Raw genomic sequence first — 12,284 nt, 5'->3', positions numbered from 1 at the left:
GCCAGCCTCAGCAAAAGCAAGGCTGCTAAGCAACTCGATGAAACTCTGTCTCTAAATAAAATACAAAATAGGGCTGATGATGTGGTTCAGTGGTTGAGTGCAGGTAAGTTCAATCCCAGGTACCCAAATAAATAAATAAATAAATATAGGATAATTTGGAGAAATTGTCTTAATCTGTACCTAAAATTGAAACCTCTTTCAGTAAAACGCAAACCAAACAGAATAATCGGTTTTTCTTTGGTTTGCTGAATTAAGTTAAAATGGATTCTGCTCAAATCACATAACAGAAATATTGTGAAAGTCTTCCCATTTTTTTATTTTCTTTTAAAACTATTCCACAGCTTATTTTCAAACAAATCAGTAAACCTTTGGCTAAAGCAAAGATAAATGGGCAGTCAGAAAATACAGTCACCCTAGTGTGTGCAACTAAGTATTTACATTTTTCCTAATGAACATAGATAAGAAAAGTGCAGGTGACTTTAATATGTAAAAGCCACCTTTTAGTGCTAGCCCTAAAAGGAAAAATAAAATTAGTGATTCAAGCTAATCCTATCATTGATAACTAGGCCTGGATAGTTCCTAGCCTCGGCTGTGTTTTGAATCTCTCTTTGTCTTTTTAGACTTGTCTTCAATCAAAGACTATTTAGGGCTGTTTCAATAGAGCAGTTGTTCTATTTTTAAAGTGTTTAGAAGGTTCAGAAATGTTTTTGGTCCTCTTTATTTTCCACTGTATGTTGCATAAGGTTTATGCAAAGGTTTCTCAATCTCGACACTACTGATATTTGATACTGGATAATTCTTTGGGGGGTATCCTGTTCATGTAGGATATTCAGCAGCACCCCTGGTCTTTTATCACTAGAAGTCAGAAGCATTTCCCCAATTGCGGCAACCAAAAGTGTCTCCAGATATTGCCAAGTATCCCCTGGGAAGCAAAACTGCTCCCTGTTGAGCCTATGGTATTTGGTTGAAAACTGACAAACCAGTAAGAATATACCTATTCCATTTGTAGTTGTTAAAAATTAATCTAGTTAACAGCAGCTGTGTTTCTAAGATTTTTCCCATGTTAATGCTTGCTTTCTACACTTGATCTTAGCCAAAAGGCCGAGAAGTGATAATGCTTGCTTTCTAAGGTAATATCCTTTTTGCTTTTTTGTTTTTCAATTGGACTGCTTGCATACATTGAAAAGTTGATTAAACTTTCTTAAATTGAAGGCTAAGCCAGCCACACCATTTAAGTTTACAAAAGTTTAGCATCTGTCCCTTTTTCTGTGAAGAAACACCTCAAAATTTAATAAGCAATGGTGTATCCTTTTGCTAGAAACATTACAACATCACCAAGCTACTACACTGCAGTTAGGTTATGAATTCTAGTGTCTGTCTGATTTAGAATCCACAATCCAAATTCTCCATAACAGCAATTTGGTTTGCTGAATTAAGTTAAAATGTATTCTGCTCAAATCACATAACAGAAATATTGTCAAAGTCTGTGGACCCCAAGAGTCCCCAACACCTTTTCAGACTATTTTTGTGGTAATATATAGTTTATTTGCCCTTTCACAGATTTGATATTTGCACTGATGGTACAAAAACAAAGAGGAGTAAAGCTGCTGATGGCGTAGTGTTATAGTACTTTTTGTATCTATCGCCATGAACTCACAGTTTAAAACCAAAAATAAATCCCACTTAATTCTGTGAGGAAGTAAAATATTATTAATTCTGTTCAATCTCAGCACATGCATGCATGTGTCTATTAATATCTGTAAGACAAAATGGAAAGATGCATAAAACACTAATGCTGCATCTAGCATTTGATGGTTGTCTCAAAGAAAACAATGTAGGATTATTTAAGTTGCACAGGCCACTTTCTGTCATAGAATATTATGAGAGATAAGTTATGGTTTTTAGCCTGGGGTATTTGGCAGATGTTTCTCAAAAATGCTTAAAGCAAACTTGATGGATACTGGTTGCCAGTTGATCAGATACAGGTTTCAAAGAAAAAAAAAGAATTTGGGAAGACTTAAGACTTATCTGCCCTAAGAGCTTGATAATTGTGACTTTTACATAATCAATGGTGTTGATATTTAGAAGCTCTGCAAAACTCAATAAATTACTGTTTTCCAAATTACTAATGCCTGATACATGTTGAACATCCCTAAATCCAAAAAATCTTAAATCTGAATGCTCCAAAATTCAAAGCTTTTTTAAGCTCTGACATGACATTAAAAAATCTTTCAGACTTTTGAATTAGGGATGCTCACCCAATAAAATTGTATGCAAACACTCCAAAATCCAAAAGGTCCAATATTTGAAACTCTGTTGATCACAAGTATTTCAGATAATGCAACAAGAGTTACCATTACCAAAAAATTCCTTGAGATGACTTCAGATTCCACTTTTAAATATTAACTATTACAAATCTTCATTGCTGAATCTTGGTATAGTATCAAAAAAGAATATCTATAATTACCTGAACTTAAGCTTCTGGATGACCATCCACTCTTCCTGGGCTCACAGAGAAGGCCTATAGCACTTCTCTTTCCTTGGCATCTTCTAGCATGGAAGTGGGGAGGGACTGGGGGGAAAGAAAGAGAATCCTTAGGGTTATTAGTATAGAGACCTACTTGGTGTTTGACAGTCACCAAGTATACACCAGTGCTTTATATGACTAATATTTCATAGTCCACACAACCCCTGCCCCTAATAAGGGAACAGACTCAAAAAAGGCTCAATCAGCTAGCCCTTGTCACACAGCTAGTAGAGCACTGAAGTTGGGATTTGACCCCAGTTTTGTCTATAAGGCTGATTGCCTTCCTAGTAGTTCCATGGCACAGTTGAAAAATAACTCTGCTACTCCTTCCTAGATTAAAGTTTCAAAGTTCACTGTCATTTCAAGAATGCATTTTCATGTATCATATGGCTTCTATACCTTCATAGTGCCTGACATTCAGGCATCAGGAACCGTCTGCTAAATGAATGGGTATAATTTATTTGTACATTTGACGTGCTTCTTATGGTATATGATTAACTTTCATAATCTATCTATGACTGTTTCACCCATGGTCCACTTTACATCAGTTACTTTTCTTTAAAAAAAAAACATGTATTTTCTGTCTCTCTTAACACATGATTTGCCTTTCTGACTGGGAATCAACAGATATTTTTTCCTACAGCTTTTCACTTAAAAAGAAAGCACCCAGGGTATAGTCAGTTCAAAATGGAACCTCTCAGTATCTTCAAAATGTGTGGAAGAGCTGTAAGTACACACCAAGCAATCAGTAACTATTATAGATGATGATGCCCTTAAGACCAGGACATTTTAGCTTTCCCATTCAAAAGATGTGAAATATTCACTATTACTATGGTACCTATAATTTCTTTCTTCTGTGGCATCTTATTAAAAGACAACAATTCCATATGGTTTTCCCTAGAGTACTAGTCATTTTGTTGTACCCTAGGCCTTTTAGCAATATCATAGCAAATAACATTTGCAACTGAATATCATTTTGTACTCATCCATTTCTTCCAATGATGTTCAGTATAGGCCATCATAGTCCTCATATTTGTGTGACAAAAACTAATTTTTCCATTGAAGTTTGTGGTACAGTTGGCAGCTTTCCATGTATTCAATTCTTATCTGATTTAGCCCAGAATGACTGCCTGAAGAAGCTAAAAGCATGAGTGTGGTTCCAGATTATTAGCTACTATACAAAAGTCCACTTGTTCAATTAGTTTTAATTTTCCCTTCTGATATCTGTAGCTCAGTTGAGAGGTCTATCCCTGTTTTACATATCTTCTAATTTATGTGATAATTATTTGGGGAATACTGTCTTGGGTTTTAGACTTTGTAATACTTACCTTTCACTTACACAGTGCTTTTATTTGTAAAATTGTTGCACTGAAAGAGAAGAATGAACATATATTAATTGCCAGCTCGATGTAGAAACTATGTTCTAGACTTTCTATATGTTGTCTTACAAAGCACAGATGATGTCTTCACCAGTTTACTGATGAGGAAACTGAGGCTCAAAGTAGTAAAGTCACACAAGCTATGCTGTAGTATAACTAGGATCTGAAACATGTCAGTTTAATTACAAATGAGCAAACACCTGCCATTGCCTGCATTATCTCTTTTTTAATATATATATATATTTGGTTACAGATAGACACATCACTTTCATTTATTTTTATGTGGTGCTGAGGATCGAACCTAATGCCTCACATGGGCTAGGCAAGCATTCCACCACTGAGCCACAACCCCAGCCCTGTATGACTTCTTCTAGAGACTTTGACATTCTTTTCACAGGGTCACTCAAAGGATAAATGAGATTATATTCATGGAAGTGTTCTAAAACTACAAAGTACTACCAAACACTATTTAAAATTGAAACATACACATATATGTGTGCACATGTGCTTAACTTGGTGCAGAAAATGTTACAGAACTAACCTTTCATATTTTTAAAACTTTAAACAATGCACTTATTTTCCATAAGCTAAATATACAAGCAAATGGTTGGTCCCTAAAAATAGATGTCAGATGATAGAAATTGGCTGGGCAGTAATAAGAGCATCTTTAGAACAGAAGCCAGGGAAGTTTTTGCTTCCCCAACACATTGCTGCTCTAGTTCACTTGCTCCAGGACCTTTCTACTTCTCTGTAAAACTCTGGCCCAGAGCAACTCCATTAGTCACAAGTTTCCATTAATCTGGGTAGCTTGTGCCAGACCTACAGCAGAGTCACTTCAGGTTATTCTCTTCTAACACAAACTTACTTTTTTAAATTGGTTCTTTTTAGTCATATATGACAATAGAATCCATTTTAATATAATTAAAAAAGCATGGAATGGATCTTGTTCTAATTCAGTCCCCAGTACCACCCCTAGTCCTATCACTTGCTCCTTTCCCTTTATTCTAACCATGGGTAACTGGCAGAAGTTCAATATTTTTTAATTAATTTCTTATAGATGTACATGATGGTGAGATTCACTGTGATTTATTCATATATGTACATAGGAATGTTATGTCAAATTTATTCCACTGTCCTTCCTTATCCCTACCTTCTCCCTTCCCTTCATTCACCTTTGTCTCTTCCACTAATCTTCTTTTTTTATTTTTATCTCTTCCACTTTTTGTGGATTAGCTTTCACATATTAGAGAAAACATTTGACCTTTGGCTTTGGGGGAGTGGCTTATTTCACTTAGCATAATAGTCTCCTCTCCAGATCTATCCACTTAACCAGCAAATGTCATAAAGTCACTCTTATTTATGGCTGAGTAATACTCCATTGTGTACAGATACCACATTTTCTTTACCCATTCATCTGCTGAAGGGAACCTAGATTGGCTCCTTAGCTTAGCTGTTGTGAATTGTACAGCTATAAATATTGATGTGGCTCCATTACTGTAGTAATATACCAACTAGGGGGAAAACTGGATCAAATAATGGTTCTATTCCTAGTTTTGTTTGTTTGTTTGTTTGTTTGTTTTAAGGAATCTAAATACTGCTTTCCAGAGTGATTATACCAAATTGTAATCCCACCAACAATGTATGAATGTGCCCTTTTCCCTTCAATATGTAGTCAGGTTCACTCATTCAAATCTAGCAAGGAATCAATACCTTGTGATAAGGAAGCATGCAAGAATTCTTCTTGACAATGTTCAGAGAACAATGTGAAACCCTGGGGCCTATTCCCAGAATTGGGGTGGTAGGAATGCTGTCCAACTGAAAAAGCCTCTTAGATAAGCAGACAGTTGACAAAATACAGGAAGTTTGAGGACCGAATTTAGAGAAAGCTTGAGTTTAATGACTCAGTTACTCAATATTTTAACACAAATGATTGATCACTTTATAAAAATTATATTTACCTGATAAATATAATTTTAACCAGGTTGATAGCTGAAAACAAGCCCTTACATTAGTATGCTCTCTGAATTACTTAAAGCATCCCTGTATTTGCAATTTAGTTCTGTTATTGGCTGAATTAAACAAACACATGAATTTTTAAAGAATGAAAAAGAGACAGCTTCTTCCCCATCTAAGTTTATACCTAAATATCATCTCTTTTTGAAACCAGACATATTAAGCAAAGTTCAAAAACAGGTAATGGTATGTTTGTGACATTTCTTGTGATAACACACTTTAATTAAGTCCAAAATCAAAATGGGTTGCTACCATTTATATTTTTGAAAATTTGCTTGAGAATGCATAACCAAATAAAGAATGGGCAGTCTCTAATTATAAGCAGAAGTCTAGATATTCTTTTAGTTACATAAGTCAGCATGTGAGATGAATATTCCTTAGGAAGATAAAAAATTGGAAACCATTGTACATTTAATATGAAATGCAATAGTTAATTTTTCCTCCAGCATTAAAAGGATCAGTTTTGTTGCTTGGGGAGTAAGGGGAGGGGAGAGGGTATGGGGATGGAAAGAAGGGTAGAATGAGATGGACATTATTAACCTGTATACATGTATAATTATACTACCAGTGTGACTCTGCACCATGTTCAGCCAGGGGAAGAAGTTGTGCTCCATTTGTGTACAATGTGTCTAAATGCATTCTACTGCCATGTAGAACTAATTAGAACAAATTTTTAAAAATAAAAAATTTTTAGAAAAAGAAAATACATGTTTATAAACAATTATGGCAAAATGCTAAGATTTGGGGAATATAAGTTAAAAAAGTACATACCCATTGTACTGCTTTCAACTTTTTTGAGTTTCAAATTTTTAAAGAAAAATAATGTATCTTTTAAATGCAGTAAACACTAGGCCTGTGTGATAAGAAGTTTGCAAAGTGAAAAGTAAAACCTGATTTTAAAAAAAAACAGATTCACATTTTTCATCTTTTTCTTATGGGTATTTTTATTGAGAGCAGAGGGCAGAATGGTCCTCTGTGTTGAAAGTCTAGTGCTTTTTCTAGTAATACTGTAAACCCAGTAGGAAAGTTATAAGACAAAGCTTCTGGATTAGTCTTTTCTAAGTCGTAAGAAACTATGGTTTTAACTAGGATGACATTGGAAGTGACACATGTAGGACCAAACCCTAAGATGGTAAGAAATTTTTACTCTAGTAGAAGAGATGGGTAGTATTGTAAAGAGACTCTTAAATTTAGAAATATACTTGTACAAGACCTCAAAATTAAGAAATAAAAGATTAATGTCCTAAATAAAAGGGTAGTAAGGATTGTTTTTAAGAGTGATGAAAAAGTACGCTCTGTCTTGATGGTTGTGGTAGTTACATGACTTGTAAATTATACACTTAGAAAATGGTAGATGTCATTGTTTATGACACCTTATTAAAGTGATTGTAAAAATTCTAAGTGAAATTTATATAGAAAACAAAAATTGTTGAATGAACCGCAACCTCACTATTCTTCAAAAAATAATTATATTTCAATATAATGTTACTTTAGTATATTTAGATAGGATATTTTAATGCCTGCTAATACATGAAGCCAGAGTTCAGTGTGAACCTGCTGATATGGAGTGAGAAGCTACAAGAAATATATTCTGACATCGCTTTAACAGTCACCACAATTAAATCACAAATGTTTTTCCTCTTCCTTTAGCCCTGGAATGAGACCAGATGTAAGCTCCCCTCCATCTAGCTCCTCAACAACAACGGGACCACCTCCCAAACTCTGCCTGGTGTGCTCTGATGAAGCTTCAGGATGTCATTACGGGGTCTTGACATGTGGAAGCTGTAAAGTATTCTTCAAAAGAGCAGTGGAAGGTAGTGTGTGTTTTGAAGAGTTTTATTTTTCCTCTATGTGATTCCTATTTCTCAAAGTGGAGTTTCAAATTTCCATTATATATAAAGCTCACTAAGGCTAGACATCAGTAATGAAGGAAAGATAGGTGACTCCTAAGTCTTCCAATGGGAAGGAGATACTTTTAAAAACCACACAAACAAAACTAAGATAGAAAAGTATACGTTGAAGGGCGGGAGTTAGGTGAGAGGCTGAAAGTAACACTGTAAGAAGGTGCTGTATGTGAAATGATGATATAAAGTTTGGGCAGTAAGATATATTAATGATATTAAAATTGTGTGCTTTCATTCCCCATAAGCTAGTTGGTTTCAAAGACAGAAACTATACTTATGCAGCAAAAATGAGTAATAGGAAATGTTGGGGGGAGTGGGCATTTCTTGTTTTCTGTTAAGTTAGGGCACCATTTTAAGTGGTATAAACGCTAGTAAGAGAGGAGGTCAAGCCAGGCATGGTGGCATGGCTCAGGAGGCTGAGGCAGGAGGATCTGGAGTTCAAAGCCAGCCTCAGCAACTTCGAGGCACTAAGCAACTCAGTGAGCCCCTGTCTCTAAATGAGAGAGAGAGAGAGAGAGAGAGAGAGAGAGAGAGAGAGGAGTTCAGTCTATTGAAGTGAAAGATGAACCTACCATTTGCAAACAAAGATTAAAGATTAGGAGGAGGGTGCGATAAACTGGTTGAAAAGATCAGGAAAAAAATGTATTTTTTAAGAGGTGATTTCACTATATAAATGTTTTATTAATATAAACTTATTCTTAAAATAGATTTAGATTGCTGACAGAGGCTGTAGTATTTTCTCCTTGAAGAAGAAGAAAGTCAGCCAGGTACCCAGGTGTGGTGACATATTGCCTATAATCCCATTGATTCAGGAGCTGAGGAAAGGGAATCACAAATTCAAGATTCAAGGCCAGCCTAAGCAACTTAGTGAGGCCCTGTCTCAAAATAAAAACTAAAAAAGCCTGGGGATGTAGTTTAGTGGTAAGGCACCCCGTGGGTTCAATCCCCAGCACTGGAGCATAAGTATGCAGGGAGAGGGACTTTTAACATTTTGCCAATGAATCCACTTCAAAAAAAAAATTAATAATCCTATAATTTAGTTGTTTGTAAAGCAACCTGGAGGTTGTGTGACCTGAATGGAATAACTAAAGTTCTGAGTATGCTAGTTCTTAAAGAAATTATTATTATTATTATTATTTGATTGGTGTTTGCATATCCTTGAGTTACATGAGTCATTTTGTTTGGATTACTTTTTAATACATTAGCAAACTATAAAATTGCTCATGTCCCCACCTAGACCAGAAGGATGCAAATGTTGGCCAGTATAGTAGCTGCCACCTATTAAGTAGAGTCATAAGTAAAACCCACCATTGCTTAGTGTGATGCCCTTAACAATGAATGTTATTTAACACATACCCCCAAAAGGGAAGTATTTCTTGATCTCAAATTGTTACTTTATACAGCACTCTCAAGTATAAAATATTTCTATGATATAAAGTCATCGATGTTATTAATAATGCTGTGTATAAAATTAACAAAATGATTTTCAGAAGTGAAATTCAGAATGAGGCAATGGGGCCTTAAAAACTGGGATTAAACAGAGATGTCTCCAAACAATGTCTTATCCTCAATAGTACACTGAGCATTAAAATAGTACATTAATAGCATTAAAAAATATTTTTCACTTACTATTCTTTAAAAAAGGGCTACAAATTTCAAATGCCTACAGGGACTGTGTGTCACTCTGGCCAAATATATTTGTGGGAAGGAGGGCAGGACTGATATATTAGAGAGGGCACAGGTGCCTCGCCTATAACCATCGAAATGCAATAAACTCAGAAAACAAAGCTTGCCAACGTCCCAAATCAACACCATGGCAGGCCATATGCCCTCTGTACTTAATCCTTACTTTAAAATTAAATTCTTAATACTTATTTTTAGGTAAAAGTTGCTCTGTTTTCCTCCTTTATTTATATTAATCCTTTATTTGGATTTTAATAACATTCTTGAAAACCCTTTCCAGCACTAAAATTCTGTAATAATCTGATACCCTCATAGCATTCTTCTCTTTATCCTATCAAGACACAATGAAAATATGCTTTTTTTTAACTATTTATTTTCTAGTTTTTGGTGGACACAACATCTTTGTTTATATGTGGTGCTGAGGATCGAACCCAGGCCGCACGCATGCCAGGCGAGCGCGCTACGACTTGAGCCACATCCCCAGCCCCTGAAAATATGCTTTAAAGCTGAGATAGTTTCATGTGTGGAGCATGCTTGAAATCCCAGCAACGCAGGAGGATCACGAGTTTGAGGCTAGCCTCAGCAACTTAGTGAGGCCCTAAGCAACACAGGGAGACCCTGTCTCTAATAAAATATAAAAAGGGCTGGGGATGTGGCTCAATGTTTAAGCACCCTTGGGTTCAATCCCTGGTACCAATAAATAAATAAAGCTGAGATATATAATTTGGTGGGATTTCTTAATTATAAACATATAGTTTTATATGATTAGCATCATACATTTAGCACTCCATTTTTAATACCTGCTAGAAACTATAGGTTTTTTCCTAAAATTGGTGAGGTATAATTAATACCCATTTAACTATTAGGAAATCTGCAGAGAAGTTTTACATATTTATTTTTCATGCAACTCAGATCAAGGATAGATATTTTGTCTTTTTTGTTTGTTTGTTTTTTAGTATTAAGGGAACTGCTTTTCTGTACATAAAAAAGAAAAAAGTAGCCCCATTTCTTTTTATGCATACTAGATCCAAGATCTTTTTCCTCCCAAGGCCCTTTTTCTTATACTTCCTTTGCCCAGAAGTGCATGTAATCTTTGTTAGTAGGTCATAAAGGTGGTATAGTAAGTTAAGAGTTAGTGATACCTATGTGTCAAGTAAGTAATATGTTACAAATATATCATTTTATTAATGGCTCTGTGAGTTCTTAGATCCTGCTATCATCTGAATTTGTGAGTTTAAGTGACAAAAGTGTGATTAAATTGATGTGACAAAAGTGAGATTAAATAGATGTCTCCAAACAATGTCTTATCCTCAATAGTACAATGACCCTCTAAACTGTACAGGATAAACTCTTCATCTGGCAGTTTACAATGTAGTTAGACATTAACTAGATGAGTGCTCACAATGTGCTAGGCTCTAAGAATAATCTACATAGTTACCTCTAACCCTCACTGAAGCCCAGCAAGGGAGGTACTAATTTTCCAATTTTACATATGAGGGACAAAACTCTGAAAAGTTAGTAAATGTTACTGAAATCACACAGCTAGCAAACAGTACCAGGATGGGGATAAACGGCTCCTTGGCACCCTATCAGTATACTTTCAACAATATTCCTCTAATCCTCAAATACTTCAAACAGGGCATATACAACCTGCATGTTCAATATGCCCTTTGCTGTGTTTCCCATTTCCTCTACCATTTTGATGATCTTGTTCATGTCATCATCACTCTTCTTTTTGGTTACCTTTAAAAAAAACTTTAAAAAAAACTTGTTTGTTGTTTATAAAATGAATAATTTATCATTCCTGCTGTATTAGTAATCTATTGCTCATAAAAAATAATCCTTAAAGTTAATAGCTTATAGCAACGTTTTCTATGTCACACAAACTCTAGGAATCTGTAAGCATAACTGGGTGGTCCCAGAACTCTGAGTTACATTCAAGCTATTGGTGGGGGCTACAATCATCTGAAAGCTTGTCTGAAACTAAAGGATCCACTTCCAAACACATTTACATGGGTTTTGACAGGAAACTTCAGCTCCTTTACATATGAGGTAGCCTTCTCTAGGGCTGCTCTCTAACATAGCAGCTGACTTCCACTAGAATGAATTATTAGACATTGGTCACAGAGGCCAATCCTCTACCATAAGAAGGGACGACACAGAATATGAATACCAAGAAATAGAGATCACTGAGGGCCATCTTAGAGACTGGCTACAACACCTACCATAAATGGAAAATCAGAATCACTTGCCAAAAATAGATTTTAACCGTAAAAATAAGAATCACATAAACAACAATGTTAAGAAATCTCAGATGACCTAAAGGCTTTTCACTTTACATCTTAAGGGATTTGCCAAGTGGTAGAAAACAAAGAACTCCAAAAGGAGATACCTCATTGTCTTAAAGGGATTGACAGAAAATGACTCTTAGTCTTATATAGCTTGTGAAATAGTGAACACTATTTGAACTTTGTTTTATAGGTAAGGAACAGACTTGCCCAAATTCATCAGGGGAATTGTACTTTTCTAAGATTCTTAGTTATGCCCAAAACAGATAGGATAAAGAAATTAGTCAGTATGGGGCTGGGGCTGGGGCTCAGCAGTACCACACTTGCCTGGCATGTGTGAGGCACTGGATTCAATTCTCAGTGCCACATATTAATAAATAAATAAAAATATCAACAATTTTTAAAAAATATTTTTCAAAAAATCAATATTAATAACCAGGCTCAGTGGTACACACCTTTAATCTCAGCTACTTGAATGGCTGAGACAGAA

At 35.3% G+C, this 12,284-nt stretch overlaps 1 protein-coding gene and 1 pseudogene across 5 annotated transcripts in view; one reads left to right on the top strand and one right to left on the bottom strand.

Annotated features, from left to right (window-relative positions):
- Nucleotides 1-12,284, top strand: part of Nr3c1 (nuclear receptor subfamily 3 group C member 1) — a 96,429-nt gene that overhangs the window by 60,265 nt on the left and 23,880 nt on the right. For 4 of the 5 annotated variants that reach the window (XM_040273789.2, XM_078047128.1, XM_040273790.2 and 1 more), the window contains exon 3: nt 7,570-7,736. In XM_040273789.2, the coding sequence (XP_040129723.2) occupies nt 7,570-7,736 (167 nt within the window). The remainder of the gene's footprint in view (nt 1-7,569; nt 7,737-12,284) is intronic. The other variant, XM_078047140.1, reaches the window with a different exon arrangement.
- Nucleotides 959-1,113, bottom strand: LOC120885978 (U2 spliceosomal RNA; annotated as a pseudogene).

Source organism: Ictidomys tridecemlineatus, chromosome 1 (genome assembly GCF_052094955.1).
Source record: "Ictidomys tridecemlineatus isolate mIctTri1 chromosome 1, mIctTri1.hap1, whole genome shotgun sequence".
Lineage (NCBI taxonomy): Eukaryota > Metazoa > Chordata > Mammalia > Rodentia > Sciuridae > Ictidomys > Ictidomys tridecemlineatus.
This window is presented reverse-complemented; position numbering and strand designations above follow the sequence as displayed.